At 39.3% G+C, this 26,501-nt stretch overlaps 1 protein-coding gene and 1 long non-coding RNA gene across 3 annotated transcripts; one reads left to right on the top strand and one right to left on the bottom strand.

Annotated features, from left to right (window-relative positions):
• Positions 1 to 3,528: 3,528 nt before the first annotated feature.
• BCLAF3 (BCLAF1 and THRAP3 family member 3) lies at positions 3,529 to 22,139 on the top strand. 2 transcript variants are annotated; one of them, XM_081001635.1, is made up of 11 exons: positions 3,529 to 3,600; positions 4,200 to 4,775; positions 5,123 to 5,776; positions 7,567 to 7,745; positions 9,028 to 9,136; positions 10,131 to 10,194; positions 10,827 to 10,945; positions 14,306 to 14,420; positions 18,837 to 18,932; positions 19,989 to 20,138; positions 21,723 to 22,139. In XM_081001635.1, the coding sequence occupies exons 1-11, from the start codon at positions 3,560 to 3,562 to the stop codon at positions 21,735 to 21,737; spliced, it is 2,118 nt and encodes a 705-aa protein (XP_080857761.1). In that variant the 5' UTR covers positions 3,529 to 3,559; the 3' UTR covers positions 21,738 to 22,139. The 2 variants fall into 2 exon arrangements, with proteins under 2 accessions (XP_080857761.1, XP_080857762.1); XM_081001636.1 differs by having other exon boundaries at positions 9,031 to 9,136.
• On the bottom strand, positions 21,255 to 25,762 carry LOC308475021. The gene is made up of 2 exons (XR_013985091.1): positions 25,090 to 25,762; positions 21,255 to 21,641 (listed from the first exon to the last, which is right to left on the bottom strand). It is a non-coding gene; the product is annotated as an uncharacterized lncRNA (long non-coding RNA).
• Between the last annotated feature and the right edge of the window lie 739 nt (positions 25,763 to 26,501).

Below are 26,501 nucleotides of genomic sequence, written 5' to 3' on the forward strand. Positions count from 1 at the left end.
TCTTAAATTATTTTTAGTGAGTCTTCTTGTGAAGCAAGTACACACAGGATAGCTGCCTTGGCATGTTGTACAGATATCTTTACAAAGGAATTCCAAGTGTTTGCCCCAAATGTCAACATTTTCTAAACGTTGTCTTGTGGATTGCAAAACGGTTTGTTGATGCCTTCCAGTCTCCATAGAAAAAGGGACCTTACCTTACTTCTGACAAAAATGTTGTGAATTTGTATTGCACCTGAGTTACTGACAACAGGTTTTACTTACTTACAGAAATGTAAATGCATGCCACAATATCCACCCATTTGCCTAAAGCAGTTACATCCTAGGCTTGGCAGCTGCCATCCACCCACAAAGGTTGAAGTCACAGTGAATAGAGTAAGCCTTTGGAATAACTTTTTAAATTATGTCTCTTCATCTGAAGGAGTGTCATATGTGCATCTGTTTATCACCCAGAGCTATTTCCCAAAACATTTTGTTTCCTGTACTTTAATTTTGGTAGCCAGCAGAAGGAAGGATGAGCAGATTTAAGTTGTATTAAAAGGATGTAAGGATTTGGGTAAATATATAAATCATTGTTCACATTTCTTTGAAGAGTAGCAAAACAAATTGAGTAACTTTTGTAGTAATTTTTTTGTCCTCTAAATGGATTAAACATCCCTGTCAAGATGTTAAATGACTTGATTTGGGGTGAATTTTAAAGACTCTTATGTGAACAGTTTCTTTCCACAAGGTGAAAGGAGTGTCTGTCCCGTAAATTATGCTAGTACTCTTTATCCCGAAGCAAGATCCTATGCATGATGTCAGTCTTTCCCACGCTATCAATGTGATTGCATTGCTGTTTGGATGACAAGTCCTTTTTCTTGGCTGTGATTTCTGTCACACATATCCAACTTTGGGATTGGTAGGGCTGTGGTTTTTATGGTATTTTTCTTGGCTTTGTGTAGTCATTTGGGACATGGATAGGACTGTTATTCGTAAGTGAGCACTGTGTAGAAACAGTTCTGATATTAGAACATATTTCATGTTGCTGTTCCATTAATGAGTGAAAAACTGAATGTGTAAGACAGTAGGCAAGAGAAGACGTTCATTTTACAATACTCTGTGCAAAAGGTGAAGGTAAAGGGACCCCTGACTGTTAGGTCCAGTCGCGGATGACTCTGGGGTTGCGGCATTCATCTCGCTTTACTGGCCGAGGGAGCTGGCGTACAGCTTCTGGGTCATGTGGCCAGCATGACTAAGCCACTTCTGGCGAACCAGAGCAGCGCACAGAAATGCTGTTTACCTTCCCGCCATAGTGGTACCTGTTTATCTACTTGCACTTTGACGTGCTTTTGAACTGCTAGGTTGGCAGGAGGAGGGACTGAGCAACGGGAGCTCACCCCGTCATGGGGATTCAAACCGCCGACCTTCTGATCGGCAAGTCCTAGGCTCTGTGGTTTAACCCACAGCGCCATCCGCGTCCCAGCAAAAGGTAGGACTCTGTTAAAACAAAGAAAGAAAGGGCTATGTTTGCAAATACGGTGCATGGAAAAAGGATCTGTTTGGTTGGTTCACCCCACAACATATGAATATTATCTTCTAAGCGGTAGCAGGGTTGGTATGTTGAGGAAAACAACAACAAAGACTCTTATGATTCCTTAATGGGAGCAGATTTGTTGTAATGCATCTGGTGAAGTAGACTGGCTTGTGTTACTATATTCATTGGCCTTTAATAAATTATTTGAAATATTTTTGTTGAATAGACAGAGAATTGTGATGCTGTAGGTTAATAATAACATTAAAACAGTGCCTGGCTGAAAAATCCTTGCCTATTTGAAAAGGTTTAAATGGCACATACTTTACTTCGATCATTTTTTTCACATGTGGAGAAAGTGACTCTGCAGCCACTGATGATGCCATGCCTCTCAGGTTTTTACTGAACAGTTTTTGCTGTGCAGATTTCACGTATGGATGGCATCACCAGACTGACCATAGAAGTACTATGGAATATTGTAAAAGAGGCCACAAAAGTGGGCAGTCTTGTGTAGCAATCTCAGATTGCAGTATACTTGGATGCCTCTATGTTGGTTGCTACCACTTCCCTGAATGTAGTTGTTCAGGTAGCAGACATAATAAGCAAACACCACACCCCTATGTACAGAGACAATGACTAGGTCTCAGTTGGGATTCAGAAATATAATTTAACAAACTATGAGTAATCCTGACATAAATATATTACATACTCTGCAGCTAATTTTACTCTGCAGCTAATTGTCCAGGGAGCCTTTGAACTTGTGCTTTTAAAATTGCCTTATACAGTGGTACCTCGGGTTACATATGCTTCAGGTTACAGACTCCGCTAACCCAGAAATAGTGCTTCAGGTTAAGAACTTTGCTTCAGGATGAGAACAGAAATTGTGCTCCGGCAGCAGTGGGAGGCCCCATTAGCTAAAGTGGTGCTTCAGGTTAAGAACAGTTTCAGGTTAAGTACGGACCTCCGGAACGAATTAAGTACTTAACCCGAAGTACCACTGTACATGCCTTATACAAGCTGCTTATGAATGTAAAGATTATCTCAAATGCTTCCACTTTTTATAAGTAGGTGTTCTGAAAACCTGGGATTCCCGCATTGGTTTACTAGCTTCTTAACAGAGCTAATTTATACCAATTAAATTCCCACTAATCCAACTCATCCAGAAGTGCCATAGCTGAAGCTTCTGAGCAGTATTTGAGTCGAGGGTTCATTTTTGTCCACGGGGTTAAAGAAGCATTCGGCTCCACCCCTCCCTCTTTCCTTTATCTGCACACAATTTCAAGACTGGAAGATGGAGTTTCCGCTGGCAGAATGACTTTCTGTTTATAGATTTATGTTGTAGCCCCCCCAGCGGCCGAAGTATTTGCTGCGGCCCCCTAAAAAAGCTCAACCACCTTGACCCCCACCCCCCACAAATGGGTAGATCACTTCCACTTTAATATTCTGTGAATAGATCACAGTCTCTTGGGATTTGGACATCCCTCATACAGTATAGATGAAGTGGATTAGGCTCATCTCCCATTGTATTTGTATATGATGTTCTTTGGTGATCCCTGCAGCCCCTACATCTCACACGCTGTTCTAAAACATCTAAAACATCCTCCAAAAAATCCTCCTACAAAACAGATTTTATTTGTGTGGTATAGAAGGGGATTGTAGATGTGAAGGAGAACTGAGATGGCCAGGATTCCTGTTCCTGTTCTGATCCAATAGAAGGTTCTGTTGGATCAAAGAGCCTTTCATCAGCAGGAAGGCACCAGTTGGATGCAATCTGTCAGCACTAACTTGCAGAAATGAAGTCAGCAAATTGCTACTACTTTGCTTTAAAGTAAAGGAATAGCTTATACAAATGTTCTGTTTCGTTTTTAATTTCCACAATGTGGCTGTTCATTTAAACATTAAAAAAAAATGCCTAAAGTACTTTGATATTGTGTAAACATTTTAAAATTGTTATCTATTTTAATTGTAACAGATCCCAATTATTAATAAGTAGTCATTTGTTTATATTTTCTTTATAGATTCAATAAATAAATTAATTGATAGGAGAAGATGGTTAGATCACGATCAAGATCACCAAGATGGAAACGAAGGTAAATGTCCATATTTTTCTACAGATCATAAATGTTTCTCTTAACTTACTAGAAGAGAGCCTTAAATGATGTTGTCAGAAGGGACTTTTTCAGGGTTTGAATGAGGCTGAGTCCTAATAATGTAGAACAGTAAATATGTTCAGGACTCCACATGTGAAAGAGATTCTGATAATAGAAATGCAAGTTTAGTGTTTTCTCCTTTCTTCACATTAGTGTTCTAATGCCTATTTGAATGGAGTTGGAATGACTGCATATAAGGAGAGGCTTACTAAGTGTGATTCATTAGATCAGAGCAAGCTTTGTGTGCACAACTCCTGAGAGATTCCTGTTTGTATAATGGAGAAGATCTGCTTACAGGAACCTGTTCTTTGTGTTTATTGTCCTTTTAAGTATCAGGACATGCATTTTAATTGACTTTAAAAAGGGAGAGACTGCAAGTCGCAACTGCAAAGCCTCCATGTGCTAGTTAAAATGCGCTACTCAGGGTAATTTCAGCCAGAGACTTTTGGACACGGTTTGTGATAAAGCCTAAGATTCACAAAAAGAAGCTGTATTACAGTAGTTAAAATGGAATTGTGTTTTTGTGTGTTTATATGTAGGTCTTTATCACCTGCCTTCAGGAGTCAGGAACACAACAGACAAAGGCACAATCATAGCAATTATGACTGTGAATACAAAGGTTTCCGGAAAGATGCAAAGAAGCCTATGCCATGGAGAGTGGAAGATGGGAAATATGGACAAGCCAGTACTAGATATGCACCACATGACACTAACCACCACCGACTTTATGAATGTAGGTCATATTCACCAACTCTGAAAAGAATCCCTTCGGAAGATATGTATAGTCACAAACCATGTAGGACACATTCACCAGAAAGGAATGCTGATATCGGAAGATGCCACTTTCCTTCCAGGTATCCAGAAATGTCTCGCAAAGAACACAACCATTCTTTTTATCCGTCCAAAACACGTGACAGAGAGATGCATGAAGACCCCCGAGCTGCTGCTGGAAATACAAAAGGGATGAAGACTTTCCATGAGCCATTAGGAACTAACTTTGAAAGGAAGTGGAATGAAAATGACTTGAGGCACCACCAGTTACAAGAAGACAAGTATACTCAGTCACCTCGAAGATGTTCTAGTGAATTTATGCCAAGGAGCTCTTTGCAGAAGAGGTAGAGAAATTGCCCAGTTTTAATGGTTTTTTAAATGGTGTAAAGCCTCAAGTGAAAGTCGATTGTCCTTATAGTTGAAGATTCTACCCTGAAAACCATTTTTTTTTGCTAACAGAATAAAACATAGTTTAATTGTGGGCTGCTGGTGGTAGAGCAGTATTGTATCTTTTAAGTTAATCCTGTTGGTGGCTAGCATATAAAAGGATCATAATTTCCCCTCTCTTTAGTGGCTTGAGGGATCATGGGGTGACACATTCTACATAAAGCCTGTGTTTTCCAGCATTCTGCATACGTAAGTTCTCATTTTCTTCCTTACTGCAAGTATAAACTACTTTATGTCAACACAGGTATCCTGAAGATCGTGATAACAGAGAATATGGGCACACGTCTAAAAGGGCTAAAGAATTGGAGAGGTATGATGATAGAGAAGTAGCAAGTAATTCCAAGTGGAAGCAAGATCATTCTTCACTCAACCAAGAAAAGGGAGAGCAAAGAAACCCTGGTCTTCAAACCCATCGGCCTGTTGTAAAGGAGTACAGTGATAGCTGTCAAACAAAGATTACATATGACTATAGTCAGAAACGTCATAGACATCCAGATGGAGGGAAATATATATCTGATGAAAGAGCAGAGAAATATACGAAGGTGGAAGAGAAGAAATATAGTTCTCCTAAAGAAGCTTGGAATAGCAAATATTCAAATTACTATAACAGTGAAAGAGTCAGGCACACAGAAGACCCTCATACAGAAGCATCAGTTAAATATATTTCGGGAAAAGGCTGCAATTCATGTGTTAAATCTCACAAAAGTGATGCTGATCTTTTACCCTTTGATCAAAAAGAGAAGGAAAGACTCAGGAAAGAAATGGATTTTAGGGGAAGGAGAGACCAGCATGACACTCATCACAAAATTTCAGATGTAAAAGTGTCTGATGTCCACCACACAAGAAAGGAAAAACTCACAGTCAAAGTGGATATGAAGAAAACCATAAATAAATACAGGTATTGCCTTTTGGATTTTTAAAAACAACACCCATGTTTATGAATGTATTAAAGATGTCGCTTGATCATTATAGTACGGTAGTATTGAGCTCAGTTAACAGAACATAAGTGGCTGTGTACCGTGTGTGCTTTTGTGTGGCTGTGTATGTTGTGTGTGTATGTTGTATACATGTATGTATAGATATCTCATGGTGCATTTTGTTAATAAGCATGCACTTATTGTTCAGTTTAAAATGTATGTGGTAAGTTGGAATTCAAACAATTTTACGTGGCATTCTGCAAGCCCTCCAAAACATTGTTTGTGGACACCCCCCCCCCCGAGAAACTGCTCCAGAAGATTAGCAAAACTGGGTTCTGCCCCGGTACACTCTGCTGTCTGAGGCTAAGATAAAGGGCAGCTTCTCCCACAATTTCTGCCTTCATTCATCCCTCTCTTGCATGGTGCATCTCAAGTAGGTAGCAGAATGGGATAGGGAAATTGACACAGTTCTTATGTACCCAATTGCTCTAGGTATCTGCATAGGCATTTTTGGATCCTGACCTATAAGCAGTGTGGTAAGAATTTTCTTCTACACCACCTTGTTCTCCCCCATGCGAGGGACCACCTTTAAATAAAACATGGAACCAAGGAAGAAAATCAAGTCTGGCACCCAGTTAGGGACCCAGAGTTTATTAGATACTATTGCAGTAGGACAGAGCCCAACTTAATGTGGTTGTTCTAGCCAAACCACCACTTAAGAAGATTCACTCCCCAGTCCTAACTAGAACAACATCTTTAATGACCATTTGTGCCACCTTCAGGGTTAGATAGGGTTTATTGCTTATGGCCTAGAGAGCGCAGGGGTTATAAAATGTAGGCACACAGGAGCCATGCATAAAAACTTTTCAGTGCTGCATTCTATCTAAATGCCATTAATATTTGAAACATAATTAAATCAAAATATACACCCTGGGTCTCTGATTCTTATATCAGCAGTAGTCAAGAGCAAAACCTAGGGCAAAACGTTCAACATCTTCTCTAGTGTGAGAATCTGTGTTGTAACTTCTTATGATGCATTATGCTCTAGATTTGTCAAATGGGAGAAAGAAGGGCTTTTCTGCAGGAGGACCCTAAAAGCTCCACGCAGGGACACCAGCGAATGAGAATGCAGTGTAGCCATTTGAAATACCACGGAATTCCATTCATCCAAGGCAAGGATGTAAGGGAAGCACCTTCTTCCTTGGATAGGCTACTCACCAGAGCAGGAAGAGTAGAGGATTACAAACTGAAGATGGGAGAGAATCTTGTATGTACCATGTTCAAAAGAGGAGATAAGGCTTCTTCCTAAGATACTGATTTCTGATAGGACTGAGCCAAATGTTTGGGGTCACCATTTTTAGCACAAAACAGCTTTCAGAGAATCCAGAATGATTATTTAAAATTTGGCCCAGTGACATCACTATCAACAGCAGAATAAGAAAGCAAACAAAAATGGCATTTAAGCAAAAGCTGCCTCCAGCATTTCTGTCCAGACTTAATTTCTGAGTTGTCTTCAGGATGTTATAGGTTGAACTGACTCTTTGTGTTTGCTTTAAAACTTGTGTGTATATTGGTTGTGAAAAAGGGTAAGTACTTGAAGTGTTCCTAATATAAAAGTAATATGTATTACATTATTAAAATCACAAACCTTTCCTTCATTTGTGGAATGCTTAGTTTTACTTTCCTTTTAAATAACCTTTTTAAATGTATTGTTACTGTTATGTTAAATATTTGAGGGAATATTTTCTAAACATGTCTAAATTTATTCCAGGAGTGCGTCTAGTCATATCATGGAGAGGCAGACATCATGTGATCTAGTAGCTGTGGGTAGAAAAACTGAAAAATTCCATCCAGTGTTTGAGCATATAAAATCTGTGACGCAGAAGGTAGAACAAAACCCATCAAAAGAATTTGCTCAGGAAATCATCACAATTATCCATCAAGTTAAAGGTGGTTACAGAGTGTTAGACATGCACATTATCTGTGGTGTAGTCTGCATCTTTGTGTTACCAAATGATTATGAATGTCATTAATCCAAGTAGCTCGGGATGTGTGAAACATCATATAGACTTCACGGAGTTGTGCAAGAATAATCCATATTTAATGGTGGTGCAATATTTTGCAGATTTCAGAGCAAGAAATTAGTAGTTTAACATAATAAATCCAGGAAATATTGCTTTCTGCTCCTTAAATTAGAAATTTCATGTAGGACCTGTAACAAATTGTGTGTCGTGTAGAATGCTCCTATTCGGGATACTCAGTTGAATTCTGCTACATAGTTTTCTATCCCCCTCCAATGGACAGTCACCATTCTGTGGCATGCTCAGTTTTCATTGGGTTTTTTGGGAGGAGGGAGTTCCCCACTAGGGTTTTATCCCTGAGCCTGCAAACACTTCGCTCCTGTATATGGATGGTGTGATTTTGGCTACATAAGAGACTAGGAGAATTGCGATCACTATTAGTATATATGATTATTAGATTTATCATAAGATTGGCTCTCTGAGCTCTCACAATCTTTGTAAGAAGAAAGGAGAGACGTATTAGTGCTTTTTGGACTGTGAAACAGAGTCCTAGAAAACATTGAGCAATAATAAGAGGCAGTCTCCCTTTCTATGTCATAACTCACGTGTAAGGTCAGTTTTAAATTAAAAAGACTGAACAAAAATATAGTTGCATTTAACAAGTTATGGTCTCTTCAAGTCATATGAGGTTACCTAAACAGAAGTACACTTGAATTCAGGAGAAAATGAAATTATGTACACATATTCTAGATCTTTTGCCTTGTTGCCCATTTTGAACTTTTTATAAAAAGTAAGTATTGCTTTTATCTTTTGCATTTTGAGGTGTAAGTAGTGTTGTTCACATCTTTAGAGGGGCACGTCTTTAGGACCTCAGAGAGTTATTGAAGGGCTGCCGAAGGCTAAATCTGTGGGTGGGATTCACCTAACGAGCTAATCAGTGAAAGCCCTGGTCAAGGATTTTTGTTTGTGCAATTAGGCTTCCCCCTCTCTTGCACAGATAGAGCCATTGGAAGAGAGTAACACAGAATTCCACCCATTATCATTAGAGATAATGGAGAGAAAGAGATATGACTTTAGAGATACAAAGCCGTGAGGACATAAATAACTTCATAGCTTCATTGTCTCCAGTGTGTTAGTTTCAGCAGCACTTTTAATGCTGAAATTGCAATGAAAAGGCTTAACTTATTTTTCCCTATTTATCCTCTTCACAGCAGATTACTTTAAATCTCCTGATCTGACGTTACATGAGCGCTTCTCAAAAATAGAAGATAAGCCATTGGCAAATGAAGTTAAAAGACATTCAAATCCAGAAATTCACAGGTAAAATAAACGTACATTGGTCCAGTAAAAATCTTGCTCAGTAGTTGACAGATCATTTCTTTGCTACCTGGCATGCCTCTCACCATGGTTCAACGTTTGTTTCCATATCCTGGCTTGTTTGGAAGCCATTAACTTGGAAGCTCCATGTTCAGATGTAATGAGAACTGTGCTTAGCCACAGCTTGCGTGCTCAAAGGGAGCAAAGAAGTGGGAGCAAAGGGACTGCATGCATGAAGTTCATTCATATCTTCACCTTCTATGCTAAGATTTGATCATCAGAGTGCAGTTGTGGAAACTTAGCACACAGAGTACAGCATACATAGGCCGGAACTATATTGGCTTTTTGTTGGTTAATGACTTTCGTTTATGCCTCCGGGGTTTCAGTCCTAATAGACATAAATTACATGACTAGGAATGTATACAGAACATGGTGTTAAAACACAGCATTATCTTGAATATGAATGTGACCAAGAAGACATGTCTTTCCCATGTGCATCAATTCCTGGCCTCTGATTTTTGGACCCTCTCCCATTACTCCCATAGTCCATGTCAATATTTCCCAATCTGGTGCCTTACCACCAGCTCCACCAGCACAGTAAAACTCCTAGTAGCTCAATGGTTGTAAAGATGCATTATGCAAGTATTTTTGTACTGCCACCCATACTTGCATTGCTCACTAACCACACCTACCCCCTGCCAAACTTCCTTTGCTAACCTCCCACCCCTTCCTTTTACACGTCACTCAATTATCTCACAGCTCCTTCAACCCCCTGGGCCACCCACTTGCCCACTCCTCACTTGTTTGATTTGACCGGCTTAGCTCGCTTGCTCTGCCTACTGTTACCATCCTACAGTTCACACACCACATAAACTGCAGCATGACTTTTTTCTTATACGATATTATATAGTAAGATAATTCAGTTCCTATTGAAGTTAACTTTCTTGCTTCCATTTGACCCTCTTACTGATGCTGAATGATATGCTCATTACACCAGGAGAATCGATATGTCTTTGGCCGAACTTCAGAAAAAAAGAGCTGTTCCATGCAAGTCTGAGCAGGTATGTGTATTTTATTTTGGAATGGAAGGAAAGTGTATTTTCAGTGACAATATTGTAATTCTAAAATGTCTTCATATTTTAAAGTGGTATAGGCTAACTTAAATAATTTTTACCGGACGGATATATATATTTAATTTACTAACATTTATATCCCGTCCTTTCTTCAAAGATACCAAGCAAGGGTTTGTGATTCTCCACACACACACAGAGGTGCTCCCGCACCCACCCAAACAACCCTGTGAAGTATGTTTTGTTGAGAGAGAGTGCCTGGGTCAACGTCAAGTGAGCTTAATGGCTGAATGAGGATTTGGACCTGGGTCTTCAAAGCCTTCCCCCAACACTTAAATCAGTGGGGGCCAGTGTGATGCCCTGTAGATGTTAATGGAAACAACTTCCATCATTGCTGCCTGGGTCTGATGCGTATTGAGTTCCAGCACCATTTGCACCCTGCTCTAAACCACTAGTCCGCATTAGAATCTTACGTCAACATAATCTGTGACACTGATCTCTAAAATGTGAAGCTCTTTGTTTTGTTGGTTTATTTCTTCTAATACTAATCTTGTTCATAAGAAAAAATGAAGAAAAATAAAAGTGAAGTGTATCATTCTCTAAGCCATTTATTGTTTCTTTAGAGCGTGATGAGAGTTCTAGAAGATCCAAATGATTTAAGATATGACATTGAGAGAAGAAGAAAAGAAAGATTGCGGAATGAAGATGAGAACAACTTTTATATTGATGGTGCATCACATAGGTAATTGTGTTCAAATAACAGGTTGCACTTTTATGAACTTTAAAACATATTTCATTTTAGAGTATTCCCCCCCCCTTTCCCCTCATCGTTTTCAATGTAGCACTCAAAAGACACTTCAGAAATCCTATGTTTTTAATTTTCTATAATGTATTTAAAGGATAAATTAAAGTTAGTTTTGCTTTTGGCACTAATCTTTAGGTCCTCCTTTCTCTGATGCAGTATATTGTATATGTTAGTCCCAATAATAATAGAGATGAGGATGAGAAGTCAAAGTAGTTTAGATGCTAAACTGTCACCATGCTATGTTAGGCTGTGTGAGAGTAATGATGGACATAGGGTGTAGAAAAGTCTATTCATTTATTCCTTCCTTTCATCTCTTGCTTGAGCTCAAGTAGGACTATACAGAAGGTTTTTGCTTTCTAGCCGCACAGCCCATTAGAGATGTCTCTTGCCTTTGGTGGTATGGTTAAACTTTGAGTCAGAAGTCCAAGGGTGGAGCTCTCATTATGTTTGCTTCGATTTGTCTGGCTGTCAAAGCCAGATGATGCCCACTCTGCCTGTAATCCCATTCTGCCAAGCAGCATCTTCTGGATCTCATCTCCCTCCGAACTAGTCACAGTTTTCCATGAGCATTTTCTCTCCCCATTCATGTATTCTGGAGGACAGCTGTTACTCTTTGGTCATCTCTACCACATGGGAATTACAACAAGAAGACTGATGATGTGCATGATGCATAGAGACAGGAGCGAGACACTGACTCTTATTGTCTGTCTTCAACACCCTTTTCATCAGTTTACCAAAAAAATATGAATCATGCTATTTTGCAGTACCTAAAAGATAATGTAGCTAATTGGCTTTATGGAGTGAAGTCCTAATTACATTGCTAACTGTGTATATATAGGGATGCTGGTATTGAATATGGTAATTGCAAGTGTGTAGTCTCTTCTATGACGAATAATTCAATATTCTGGGATGCTTTAGTTTTTAAAAAAAGTTTTGTAACCCATAGTGATTTGAGGAGAATTTTGAAAATGTATGGCTGATTTTTCTGAGAGTTTGTGACGCTTGAGGTCGAATGAGCAAGTGGACCTGGTATGCATGTAACCATCTTGTCTGTCTTTAGATTCGCTGTACCCATTCCCTTGGCCCCATCCTGTTGCTATTATTTCTTGGTTTCTTTCTCTGCAAACGTTCTGTCTGTGCTCTTCGCCTTTCCCTCATCCTTATAAATTTTCAAATGGTTAAAACGCTGGATTTTGGAAGTCTTATTTAATTAAGTTGTTTAATGAAAAATCTGATCACTGAAATTTGGTTTAGATGGTATAGGATTTTAAAATTTCACAGTCCACATAGCCTTGACCAACTGCGACAGCAGCGCAAAGCAATATATCGTGTCTTCAGTCACAGTGTTTGCAAAGTGCTGTCTGGCAAAGCTGTTCTGGGTGATGTATGGCCTGGTGAACTCTGGATGTCTCTGCTGGAAGATGAGTCATTCTTGGCTCTCTATACTGAATTTGTCACCTATTTTGTAGACCATATTACTCAATATTTAAACAAAGTTAGATCTTCTAACTGAATATGGAGTGTGAATTCACAGTGTCAGGAATTTAGCCTGGCTTTATTCGTTGAGATAATTTTAAGTCATTGTTACATCCAGTGAGCATATAGTGCTCAGGGGTACGTGACTGACTCAGAATAGTGCTGGCTCACAAAGGCCTTTTGGAAGAAGCAGAATTCTTTTATCAACTCCAACCATTTGCCACTTTGTCTGCAATGCTTCTCTGCACTTGGATACTCTCTCCTTTTTAAACCACTAGTTTTTCTGGCTTTCAGCTTGCATATGGTACTGAGAATCTAATGCTCCTATTTTATAATCTCTGCCTAGCATAATTGGAATAATTGTATCCTGTTGACCCTCTTGCATCTTTCGTTCCTTTAAAACCTCTAGAGAAGATTACTGTAATGTAAGTGGCTGCCCACAGAGACGGCTGGGATGCTTCAGCAAGCATAAAAGTAGTGGCCCATTTTCTGACCAGATGAATTGTCAAGATCCCAGTTCCTTCTACCTGTTTTCCATTGTGCTCTCTTTTGATCTACTGAGAATGCCCTGTGGAAATTGATATCCATGTGGTACATCCACTCTATGAAAGGATTCTCAGTGGCTACCTCACTATTTAAGTGTCCTTCCTCACAACATTTCCAAATAGGAGGAACATCAGTAAGTGCTTTAAAACCTTACAGAAACTGGCTTTCAGTTGCCAGCATTATTTTGGTGGGTACTATGGTTTACATTTGATATTTTCTAGAAATATCTTTTTGTTTGTTCAGTATCTGGCCAATTGTGTTTACAGATTTAAGACATATCACGTAAATATTTGGTAATTCCCCAATTTTATGCATTTGAAGCAAAATACAGCTTCTTATTCTTGACAGTTTGGGGACTTCATATAGAACTCTGTAAAACTGATGCATCCAAACTTAATGGAAATAATGCAGAGAAAAAAGGATTTCATCCTAGGTATTTGCATAAATACTGTTGTGATTTTTGACAACTCATAGTTTGCAATCATGCAGAAACTTTTAATTTCGGCATAAAGAATGTGGCACAGGCAAGGATGCTTTGTGTATATGATATTTGTTGTGGAAACCTATCGCTTTCCATGAGACTCTTCCCTCTTGACTGCTTATTTGTGTCTGAAAAAGTGTCTATTTATGAGAAATGTCTTCAGCTCTCAAAAATGTAAGCTACCCATAATAACAGGAATACACATTAATTTTTTTAATGGATATTGGCTGTTATTGATTCATTCAACAGAGAACCTGCATTGTTTTTATATTTCTTCCCAGTCAGGTTATGAAGGCTTCATAGCAGCATACTCGAGAGTTACCTTGGGTTTATTTTAGTGACCTTTACATTCAGTACTCTGCATTTTTGTTTGCATGGAAATTTTATTTCATTTTATTTTATCCTGTTTAGTCATAAAAACCTAAGTGGTTTATGTAAAACATGCATTAATATTACTGATAAAATCAGATATTTAAAACAAGCTAGCTTCATTTTCTTCAAAACCAACCATTTTAAAAATACACATTTAAAAATTACATATTAAAATACATGCCAAATTTGCAGGTCTAGGTAGGCTTGCTTAAACAAAAAACTTTAGCAGGGATTGAAAACAGTGCACTGAATGTTCCTGCTTGATATCAATGGGTAGGGAGGATTAGCCTGGCTGGCTGGTGAGCTTATTATCATGGATTTTTAAAAAATAAATTGGTTATTTGATCCTAATTTTAAAATGCTATGCTGTTTGACATGGCATCATTTTAGTTTTCACAGCTTTTAATATTGTGTCTGTTTAGGGATGAACAGAGTAGTAGCTTTCCAAAATTACGAAACACTCAAATGTATGGATTCCAAAAACCTGGGAGATTTCTAAGACCACCTTTCAGGAAGTTTATTAGGAAACCTCACATGGTAAGTTGAAAGTATTATTACTTGAACACAGTGTCTGACTATTAAATTATTTCTTTATCAGGTAGTCAGGGATGCATTTTTGTAGCCCATTAAAAGCTGCAAACACTACTAACAAGTCTTATCTTGTCCCCTGTATATAATTTTTTTGAGGAAACCCCCAGTTTAAGTTATTTTCAGGCTGTACAATATATATAAAAACAATATAATGAATGACTGAGTCACTACAGGCTGGTACTTTTTATTTGTATCGGGATACCTTTTACAATTTTTTTGTTTTCAGGTTGTACAGTTCAATAGTAAACAAATTGTGGCTTGACAACCAATGGAAGTTTCTACTCTCCAGCAGAAATATACTAAAAGTTCCTCTGAAAATGGGCTAAGAACTTTTCTCTTTCCACAGAGCCAGCACAGCCCTAACCTACTCACTTTCACATTCATATATAAACCCAGCATATTAGACAGAGCGGCAAGACTTGTATCTCCCCACATCTCATTTTCTGCATGATTTTTCTTCAAACTTAAACTTTGCCACCAACTCCCTTGCAAATGTACTGTACACAATTGAGAACACAATCTCTCACCCACACACTTCCTCAACAAACAAACAAAAAAATCAGTCCTGGTTTCTCCTAATCCTGCCTTAGCAGTTCTTGAAAAAATAATTTTCTGCTCAACTCTCCAACTTGCTTGCTTATTTATTTAGGTATTTTTGGGCCATCTGCAAATATCTGCAGAGGAGATTTCTAAAATACATTGTACAACATCTGTCTCAGGAGGGCTCTATTCTTGGCACCCTTCCCTACATAGGGCATAAGTTGTCCCTCAGCAGTAATCTGTTTTCAAGACCAGGACAGAAGACCAATAAACCCCTGTTTTGTTGACAGAAATCTTCTCCCAGGTTTCCCCCCCTTCTTTCCTTGCAGCAGCAGCTCTTGGCTTTTGTTTGCTTGTTTGCCCAAAGCCATTATAGAGTGGCTGAGGTGAGCTAGGGATGAGCCACAGCTGCTTTTTCCCCTCCATGGTAATCATTGGAGGGTGTGGAAGAGAAGAAGCCAAAAATGGAGGCAGCTCTTACTCTGTAGCTGAGGGATTTGTAGAGAGCCAGCATGGGGAAAGGAGATGGAACCTGCTGAGGCTACGATGAGCAACAGAAAATCTTGTACAGGAAAGGAATTTAAGAAATAGTCTAGCTGACTCCCTTTTAGTTAGCCAGTTAGGAGACTGGCAGAAATAGTGACTCAGAAGCAGCAGTTGGTCTGGCAGTTGAGTTTGCTGACTTAGTTGAGGAAATGCCAGCAGATGTTTTAAAAGAGCAAAATTCTTGCTGGAGGTTGGTCATCAGATTTAAATCATGGTTGGTATGAGGACAATGGCAACAATATTCAGTGATGGCTGAGACACCCCCTGTCTAGTACTTAAGTACTAATTTCCCTGCTTTGTAAAGCAGCAAATATTATTGCCCTTCTCCACTGCAACAGGGCTCTTCTCTTCTAGCCCTGCTTGCTTGCTTGCTTGCTTTCTTTCTTTCTTTCTTTCTTTCTTTCTTTCTTTCTTTCTTTCTTTGCCACCCTATATCCAGAGGTCTCAGGGCAGTTCACAGGATAAAATCATAACATAGAAACACGAAATACACAATCTATATAAAAACAAAAACAACCCAATAACCCTCACATTCATTGCAGATGAATTATTATTTTTCCTTTGAATCAGGTTCAGGGTTATACTGTAAATGCCCAAATGTTGTTGGTTCACTAATTGATTATCTAGGTAGGCAAAAAATGTTTGTAAACTCACTTGCAATGGACACCTAAACAAAGAAACATCTGATTCTGGAGTATACCCTCTCCTGTGTTTCTGTGCAACTGTTGAAGAAAAAAGTTGTAAATATGCTAGAACAAGTCACATGGGCAGATAGATAAATGAAGGAAGATAATCGTACTGGCAGATGGAAGAGTTGTGAAATAGAAAAAGGGAGAGGCCATGTTGTCCCATAGCACATTGCACAATTACACCTACACACAGTTGTATGTCACTGTTTTAAGGGGTGTCAGTATTGCAAAATAGTTGCACGGGCTAAAAAAAAGAAAAACTTGCATCTCTGGTCATAACCACACAAAAGAAAATATTTCAAAAGATATATTTTTATGGCTGCCACTAGCTTATGTTTCCTGAGCAAATATATCCTAGACTTCTTCGCACATCATGATAAGTCAGTATTCATGACATAACTGTGAACAAGCAGATCTGCTGCTGCACACTTCTGAATTTTCCCCATTTTGTTCCACCCTGCTCAATAGCATATTATCACAAACCTTGGCTCTTCTGTTGTTTCTCGTATCCCATATCAGAGTCTATATAATGGACAGAAATACTGAAATGTTAATTGTAGTTAACATTAGCTACTATGCAGTGTGAATAGCCAAGGGATATCAGTTGGATAATCCTTGGTCAATGAAAATAATTTCTTTATCAATCCAGTAGTGGACTTAAATGTATGCCAAGAAAGGCATGGAAATTATGAAGCATAGCAGCATTTAAAAGTTTGCTTTTCCTGTGAAACAGTTTTAAGTAGTACATTCTACACAGACGTCATTGGGGTCAGCAGTACTCAACCATGTAAAGTTCAAAAACCTACATAAATCCACAGCTTTTGTGACATTTAAAGTATTTTGCCAATGATTTATGTATAACATAACAGTTACACAAATACAACAGTACAATAATAGTGAGTGGGGAATCGCCAGTAACAATAACAGCAAATCTCACAACGTATTGTGCTGCTTTAGGAACACATTTCAATCACTACATGTTTGGTGGAGTTAGGGTGTTGGTTGCTTGAAAAAATTTGCAGTTGCATCAGGGGTCTCAGTGACCACAAAAACCAGATGTGCAAGTTTTGTGCAGAATGATAGCTATGATTGGGGGAAAGAAAATGTTTTGGTTTTTTTTTATTGATGGCTTCCTTGGAAAATATCTGAGTCCATTACTAGATTGGTACAATCCATCTTCTGAGTCACAAGGAAGTGGGGTAAATGGTTTTTAAAATTCAGATTAAAATGCAGATTTTGTGAACCTGTGGAACATTATTGATCCCTGCTGGCTTTTGTGGTGGTGTCATGGTAAGTGGGTAATTGACCTATAATAATAAATATAAATATATTATTTCTACCCCACCCATCTGGCTGGGTTTCCCCAGCTACTCTGGGCAGCTCCCAACAGAATTAAAAGCACAATAAAACATCAAACATTAAAAACTTACCTAAACAGGGCTGCCTTCGGATGTCTTCTAAAAGTCAGATATTTGTTTATTTCCTTGACATCTGATGGGAGGGTGTTCCACAGGGTGGGCGCCACTACCTACTCTGAAAATGGACAGATACTATGTGTTTACCCTCTACAATGCTTTTTCACACAAAATAGACAGGTTTTGAACTAAATATGTGTAGACATGACTAGCAGCTAATACATTTAAACAGCATTTGGTGGGTCACTTTTAATCCTAGGACCTTTATTTGGCTGGTTTCTTTGGTTTTCTCATTCATCCTTGTTCAATAATTGGGGGGGGGGGAGTCAGTTAGCAATAACCGCGCCTCAGATTAACCTCATTGACTACGATACTGCCACTGCGCAAAGCTACATTCATCCTTAAAGAGGTTGAACTGACCCCTCCCCCCCCAAAAAAATGCTGTAAGAGCAAAAGCTCACTAAATTAAAACACCACATGGCAGTTCGCACCTCATTGTTTAGGTATATCAGGAACATTGAGAGTTGCGGAAGACTGAAACAAATGTTTTATGAATCTTTGGGGGAGTGCATTTGACCCCAGCTGTTGATAGAAGGTTAAACTGTTAGGAATAATTATTCTTCATAGTTATTTCACGTTTTGGTAGAGTCATGGAGAAGATAATGTAGCTGGAGCTTGAGTATCAAAAAAGGAAAGCTATTTGCAGCTAGGAGTGGGGGTAAGGTGGGTTTGAAGAAGACCTTTCAAAAGTAATCAGGGAAAATAAGGATAATTCTAGATGCGACATTCACCATGGAGATTATTTGTTCAGAATATCTGCTCAAAGGTGCATTCATAGCACTATTTAATAAACATTGGCCACTCACTTGGTCCTCTTTTACAAATGCTGCAAGGATTATGTGTCATCTAAGACACATAGAACAAAAACTGCCATGACAAACCCCTCCAAAGAGTATCAGTAAGTCATTTAGGCTGCTTCAGAAACAAAAAATGGTATTATTGTCACTTAACGTAAATCATTAAATCCACAGAGAGGGGTGTGTGTGTGTGTGTGTGCGCGCGCGTGTGTGTGTGCGCGCGCGCGCAACTTTACAATACCTGTTTCAGTTATAATTGTCAAATTGTAAGAGTTTAAGTGTGTAGATGTTTACTGTAATTTTCTTTTAATGCAGAATCATTATTATACTTCAAAATCCCATGGTGATATTGCACGTGATCGGTTTGAAGACAATACTGAACATCATGAAACATTTCGAAGACCCTTCAAGGTATGAATTCTATTTTTTGCTGAATTCTAATGGAGTAGCAGAATTCATTTCTCTCGTCTCTCCCACACCCCCTTTCCAGGTTGCAGTATCTGTTTAACTGCATTTGAAAGATTGCCCTGCAGTAGAAAGAGCATCATTGTCTCATGAAAAGCCATTGTTTATGCCAGTTGCAGAAACAATTGCATTATAAAGAAAGATGCCATGTATCTCTTCCTACCTGTTGAAAGCGTCAAGCAGTACATGGATGAATTAGTTTCTACTAATAGTAGGAAAGAAAGTAATTAATTTAATCTAGAACAACTTGTTTCTCTTTTATTGCATTTGGGCACTGTTAATTAAGATAGAGTTATGGTTTCATTTGCAAAATGTTGCTTTTACATTATTTGACATCCTCTTCATTTGTTATACAAGATGCATAAAATTGTTGATTAGTTCTGAGGTGTTGTGCTGCACATTATCTCTTGGCTACATTGCCTGTTTTCAAAACTTGCTGTGAAAATAGATTGTTTTTGTAAGGCTAAGCTTATTCTCCACCCCCACACCTCTACCCCCACCCCCGAAAAAGTAAAGAAAAATATGGATTTGAAAGTATGAGATAGATGAGAGAAGAAATTGGCACAGTCGATCCCCTTTTGCTTCATTTAATCATCAGAAGCAGCTTTGATAAAGGAGCAGTGTATTCTCGGTTTTTTGCCTGGATCCAAAAGAAAATATCCAGATTTATTGACATTTGATAAATGGGCATATCCAGTATATGGATATATCACTGGGCATCTGTTCTACTGTTTGTATTGAATTATAAGAGACTTAGAGATGCATTTTATAGATAATTAATTGCATTTAAAATTCCTAAACATGGCATGTTTTAAAGTTGTTTCCACTGTAACATGTGAAGATGGTTTGTGGTGCTGCATTGAGTCTTGAAGGGGAAAAGATCAGTATCTTAAAAAAATACATTATACAGTAATATGTACACGTTAAAATTATTGACTATCAGATTAAAGGGTCAGAATTCTGAAAATTTTTATAATGGCCATTCCTTTTCTTCTCTAACAGCCCCACTTTAGTGATGGTCGGCCCCACTTTAAATCAAACTTAGTACAGAAGGGTTTATACATACAGGCTAAATACCAACGATTACGTTATGCTGGAACAAGGGGATTTACCACTAACAAATTTAGAGGAGGATTTTTGAGGAAAGATAAGGTGAGTGGATTTTTACTTCGATCCCGGAATATGCTGCTTTTTTCTTTAAACGTTTTGTATGCAAGTGTTCACACTGTACCTCCTTCTGATTACTGAATGCATTCATTTTGTGACAGTTGTAGTCTGTCCTTTCTCTAAGAAGGTCAGAGTGGCATTTTAGTTTCCCTGCACTGTGAGGCAAGATAACCTGAAAGATGACGATCCCAGGCTCCCCAGTTTGCTTCATGGCAGCTAGCTGCTCACTGCTTAAAGTAGTATGCAGGAATAGAAAGACCTTGTCCTGACCCAGGAAGGCAATTATATTTTTGTTGCAGAATGAGTATTTAAACCTGAGTATCCCATGCCCAATCTGCCACTGGATATAATGTTAAGGGTCTCTTCTTCACTCCAGGAGCAGAGGAAGTCAGCTTCTAATGCACTCCCTGCCACATTACTTTCTCCAATAGGGTCAGGAGGGTCAGCTACCATTAACACAGTTGCACAGCACAACAGCGAAAGGTATCTATCATTTCCTCCTTGTCAGGCTCGAAGCTTCATGCTTTAACTAATGAGAACAGTGCAGGCGTCTGTCCTCTGGGAATCTGTCCCTGAAAAAGGACGCAAAATAGGCAGCCCACACTGCCCAACTGATGAATTCAGTGGAACTGGTGGAGCACACATCCTTTTTCTGTTTCCTCCCCTGTTTAACAGCAGGGTGAGATGCAGAATGAAACTGGGGGGAGGAGGGGAACGGGACGACGAATCTGCATTCAGCTCTTCATTTGCCCATGTGCATAAACACAGTGCACCTAGGGTGACTTGTATTCTCTCTCCTCCCTGAGGCAGATAGCTTCCTAGCCAGAAAAAGGTCTGATTTCTCTTTGTCTCTAAGCTATGCTTAGAGAGACAGAGGTAATGTATGTCCACTTAACCAGAGCACACTGTTCCTCATGGAACAGAACTCAGTTCCAGATGAAAGAGGCTGTTTCCCTGTTTCCATCCCCACCTCCTTTTTGTTCCCGGAAGTAGAAAGCATTCTGTCTTGCATGCTCCAGAGCAGAGCAGCTCCTTTTTCGAAGCAGCTTGCGTAGCCATTTTCTCCCTCCCTTGCCCAGGAGCAAAGAGAAAGAAAATCAATTGAGTATGAGTTTTCTTTACTGGGGGGGGGGGGGGGAGAAAAAAAAACCCAGAGCCTTGTAACACAGAGAGATTGCATCAAGGGCCATAGCTTGATGCTAGAGCATCTGGCTTACATACAGAAGGTCCCAGGTTCCGTTTCCAAGTATAGGCTGGTAATGTTGCCTGCCTGAAACCCTGGAGAGCAGCTGCCAGCCAGTGTAGACAGTACTGAGAGGGACCAGTGGTCTGACTGTTAAAAGAAGTTCCTGTGATAAGTGTTGTTTTCTGACAAATGCTTAGATCAGTTGGCATATGGTATGTTCCTCTCATGACGTGTGGTGGAGTGGCAGAGTTCTCTCAGTCCCATGGAACTTGGAACTTCAGAAGCAGCATTCTCTTGAAACACTGGATAAATTAAAATGTGGATTAAACTCTCTGTTACAAAAACTTACTTCCGTATGATAACATATATTTTTCCTTAAACAGGGCCTGGAAATCTGAGCTGCAGTACTGAAGGCAGTATCTCTGATTATGATGATCGTTGCAAGGGAGCATCCGATTGCATTTGTCAAGAACTCAAATGGGAAAAGCAGAACTAATACTTTAATTTTTCTTGATAAAGATAATTTTATTTTTCATTAGTGGGATGTTGCAGAACTTTTTTACAGTTTTAATAATGGCTTTTCGAATACAGTATTCAACTGAACATTGTAGGGTTGCTCCTTTTACTTCCTCTTGCCGGCAAGTCAGAGAAAAAAAACCCCTGAAGGGAGTCTTTATTTATTGAATATTTCCCCCTCACTCTAAGCATGGTTTTATTACTAGACATTGAGTTGTAATACACAGAAGTTTATATGTTTAAAGTTTATTTGCTTATATAATAAAAATGAAAAAGTGCCTATTGCCATGAGTATCTTATGATTTCTCTAAGCAATTACTTTTGAATTGCTATAGCTCTGCTCACCTGGAAGTTTTCTTATTACTGAATACAGGAATAGCCAATGTGGTGCCCTCCAAAGGTGGTGGGACTCATCTCCCATGAGCCCTGGCCAGCATGTCCAGCAGTAAGGGATGTTAAGAGTTGGAGTCCAACAATATCAGTAGGATACTATGTTTAATAAATTTGGTTACATTCTGTAACGCAAAAATGAAATTTGCCGGAAAACCTCTAGCCAGCTGAGAGCTGTTAAAAAACCAGTAGAAAATGTGGATCACAGAGTGCGTGTGGATGGCACCCAATATTTTGCAAATGGTCTTTCGCTTGTGCAACAGTCCTTTTTTTTTTTTTTTTTTTTTTTGCACCCTTCCTCCAAATCTATTCTGCAGCATTCCCACCCTTAGATCAGATATGTGGAAGGTAGAGGGGCTTTAGTGGGAAGATGGAATTGATTGCACCAGTGGTGTCCATTCTGCAGGCAGATGAATAATTGTGTTTCAAACCTTGTTGCAATGGAGTGAGTTTGTAACTTGGATCACGGAAGCTGCATGATACATGCAGCTTTATCTCTGGGTCCACTTTTGTAATAGCGAATGGTGTCTCCAGGTTCCCAAAGTGCTACACTGAGTACAACTGTCTAATAATGCTTTCATAGAATTATGAACTGTGGCATGTCTTACAACAGCACTGAAAGTCGTAGGCATCCCCATAAGCTCCAACTCTTCATTCACAGCCTCTTGCTTAAACTCAAACCAAGGCCATTTGAAGAAACAAGATGTTGGGAATAAGAAGAGCTGCATGTGGTTACTACATTGCAATGCATGACTAGTGTATTGTGGGGCAATGGATACAAATCAGAATATGAGTAAACAATTGAAACTTGTTGAATCTGAAATAAAAGTAAAAGACAGGAAATCACTGCGAGAACAAACATAATTTCACAGAACAGAGGGTAACATTACTGGGTAATGAGACTTTAATTTCATTATAGTGAGCAGAAAAGATAGGCCCTAGAAGCCAAAAAAAGGCACACCTGTTTTCTTTTTTTAATCAGACAGATGCAGATGGTGATATAAGTTTTTAGGATATGACAGTTAAAATTCTGGAGTGTATATCACAGAAGTGCTACTGTTCTATATTTCATAGGCTCATGTATTTTCAGGAGCAAATAAAGCACCTGTCTGTTTTCTGTAGCAGATAATCTTTTATTTCAGCTGATTTGTCTGGTAACACTTGTTAATGAAGTAGGAGGCCTCTGAGCTGCTTAATTATTATTTTTAAAAGTTTTTTAGGAGTTGGGGAAATAATAAAATACAAATATTTCCCACCGCCTCTTTAATTTTTGCAGATGTATAAAGTACCCAGTGTAAAAAGTGGTAAAAAGGATCTGTACAAATGATTGTTTTTCTGCAGTTGTTGGACAAGCTGTACCTGCCGAAGTGCTCTCTACTATATAACGACTGTTAACCCTGGAAGAACAAAATTCTGCCTTTACACTTCCTGTTCTACCAGATCTGTATGCCAGAGTGTCTTGTCACAGTAACAAAAGGAGGTTGCAGTTAGCCAGATCTAAACCTTGTAAGTTTCTTCCCTAATTATAATACATTATAGGTTTCTTTCTGTCATAACAGAACTGAGTCTATTCATAACAACTGTCACCAATGCATTTTTATCACACTTGGCCTACTTTTGTTGAGTTTCCCTATAACACAATCTTCTTAAAATCTTTCCATTTTAAAATAAGTGTGCTGTGCTTTTGTCCTCCACAAAATACAATTCTGAATTCTTATATGTAAAGTTCTGATAATTAATTGAAGCAAGTATCCTACCAACAGATGGGAAAGAGAGAGCTTATTAGGCCTTTAATTTAGATGGTGATGATTAATCCCTAGCTAGCGGTACTATAAACTTTTCTTTACTTCAGCATCTCTTAAGGTGTATTTTGATGTCACAAGAATGTAAGTGTGATAGTGCTGAAGTTCATTGCTGATATGTTATTTATGCAGTCCCATGCTGTAAATGATCCATGCTGTGATTTTAACTAAAAATTCTTTGAAGGTTTTTTGGATTTCTAGGAATGGCTGTGGAAGCTGTAACTGTATAAATGCAAACTATTTTATTCCCCAAGCCTTTAACAATTAGGCATTTATTTAGTTAGTTAATAGTTAAATGGGATCAAGCTTTAAGGCCTTTTTTAATTTACAAAATCTGCAAAAATTTGATAATATAAATGTATGTACAGTATACCAATGAGAGGGGAACTGTCCCCAGAAGCATGTGATATGCCATTGCTGAAAATAAGCAACTGGGCTAAAGGGACGTTTAGTCTGATCCAACAGATCCATTCTTATGTTAGGTTCTGGTTCTTGGTATGATATCAGAAGATGAGATGGTGAAGGCATATGGACCTTCTATCTGTCATTTATAACTAGGAGGCCTCGGCCCCTCTGCTCACCGCCATCTCACCCCACCCCCACCCCATAGTAACACCAAAGACCTCCTTTCCAACCCATGGAACTATTACACCCCCTTTTCAGTTCCCCAACTCTGTTTCTGAGGTGTCCTCTCTTGGGACTGGCACTTTTAAACAATGACAGAGATTTGAGTAAAACAGGGGAAGCAGGATTCTGAGGGGTTGCCTTTTTATAGAAAACAAGCAAGGATAAATAGAGAGGGGCATAACACAGAAGCAAACACCAAGAAATTCGCACAGCAGAACCTTTCCCAACTCCCTTCTCACTGTACTCAAATCTTTTTTTAAACTACCACTTTCCACCCCTCAGTGATCACTCTACTGAAGCTGTTTACAATCACAATTTTTCCTCCTTTCAGTTTCCTTCCAAGGATGTGGAGCCCTCAGGTATTCCACTGCTTTCTTTACTCAAACACCTGTTGTTTTAAGCCACCACTTTTCACCTGTATGGGTCCGTTCCTCCTCACTCTCATGCCGTGGCCGTTATAACTGGTCTACTCTTTTGCTCCCCTTCCTCATCCTGACTTCATGCAAATCCAGGATTGTGATGCAACACTCCAAATCCTCCACTGGGGGCTGTGTGATGACAGCATGATGTTTTTATGTCTACAGGGAGATGTAAGCTAAGCACCAGTTTGCTTGCAGCTGCTTCTAGTTTGGTTACACCACACTTCTGCAAATGTAAGGTTCTACACTTAGGCAGGAAGAACCAGCGGCACAAATATATGATAGTGGACACCTGGCTTGCCAGTAGTACATGTGTAAAGGATCTAGGGATCTTAGTAGACCACAAGATTAACATGAGTCAACAGTGTGATGCAGCAGCAAAAAAGAAAAAGCTAATGCTGTTCTAATGTGCAGCAATGGAATTAAGAGTCCCAATCAAGGGAAGTCATAGTCCCGTTCTGTTGTTTAGTCATTTTGTCGTGTCTGACTCTTCGTGACCCCATGGACCAGAGCACGCCAGGCAATCCTGTCTTCCACTGCCTCCCGCAGTTTGGTCAAACTCATGCTGGTAGCTTCGAGAACACTGTCCAGCCATCTCGTCCTCTGTTGTCACCTTCTCCTTGTGTCCTCAGTCTTTCCCAACATCGGTCTTTTCCAGGGAGTCTTTCTCTTCTCATGAGGTGTATTGGAGCCTCAGCTTCAGGATCTGTCCTTCCAGTGAGCACTCAGGGCTGATTTCCTTCAGAATGGATAGGTTTTATCTTCTTGCAGTCCATGGGACTTTCAAGAGTCTCCTCCAGCACCATAATTTAAAAGCATCAATTCTTCGGCGATCAGCCTTCTTTATGGTCCAGCTCTCACTTCCATACATCACTACTGGGAAAACCATAGCTTAACTATACGGACCTTTGTTGGCAAGGTGATGGGTCTGCTTTTTAAAATGCTGTCTAGGTTTGTCATCGCTTAGAGCAGGACTAGCCCTGTTCTATTCTGCCTTAATCAGACCCCCACCTGGAGTACTGTATATAGTTCTGGGCACTACAATTTAAAGAGGATATTTACAAGCTGGAACGTGTGCAGAGGAGGGTGATGATCAAGGGTCTGGAAAACAAGCCTTAAGAGGAACAGTTGAGGGAATGGGGTATGTTTACCACTATTCAACTATCTAACGGACTGTCACATGGAGGATGGAGCAAGCTTGTTTTCTCCAGCTTCAGAGCCTAGGACCCAAGCAAAAGGATTCAAGTTACAAAATACAAGATTCCTACTAAACATCAGTAAGAGATGTTCAACACTGGAACAGTTTCTCTCAGATGGTGGTGAACTCTCCTTCCTTTGAAGCAGGTTTTAGGCAGAGGTTGGATGGCCACCCCTCATGTATGCTTTAGTTGAGATTCCTGCATTGCAG

Source organism: Podarcis pityusensis (genome assembly GCF_964106645.2).
Source record: "Podarcis pityusensis genome assembly, chromosome: 4".
NCBI lineage: Eukaryota > Metazoa > Chordata > Lepidosauria > Squamata > Lacertidae > Podarcis > Podarcis pityusensis.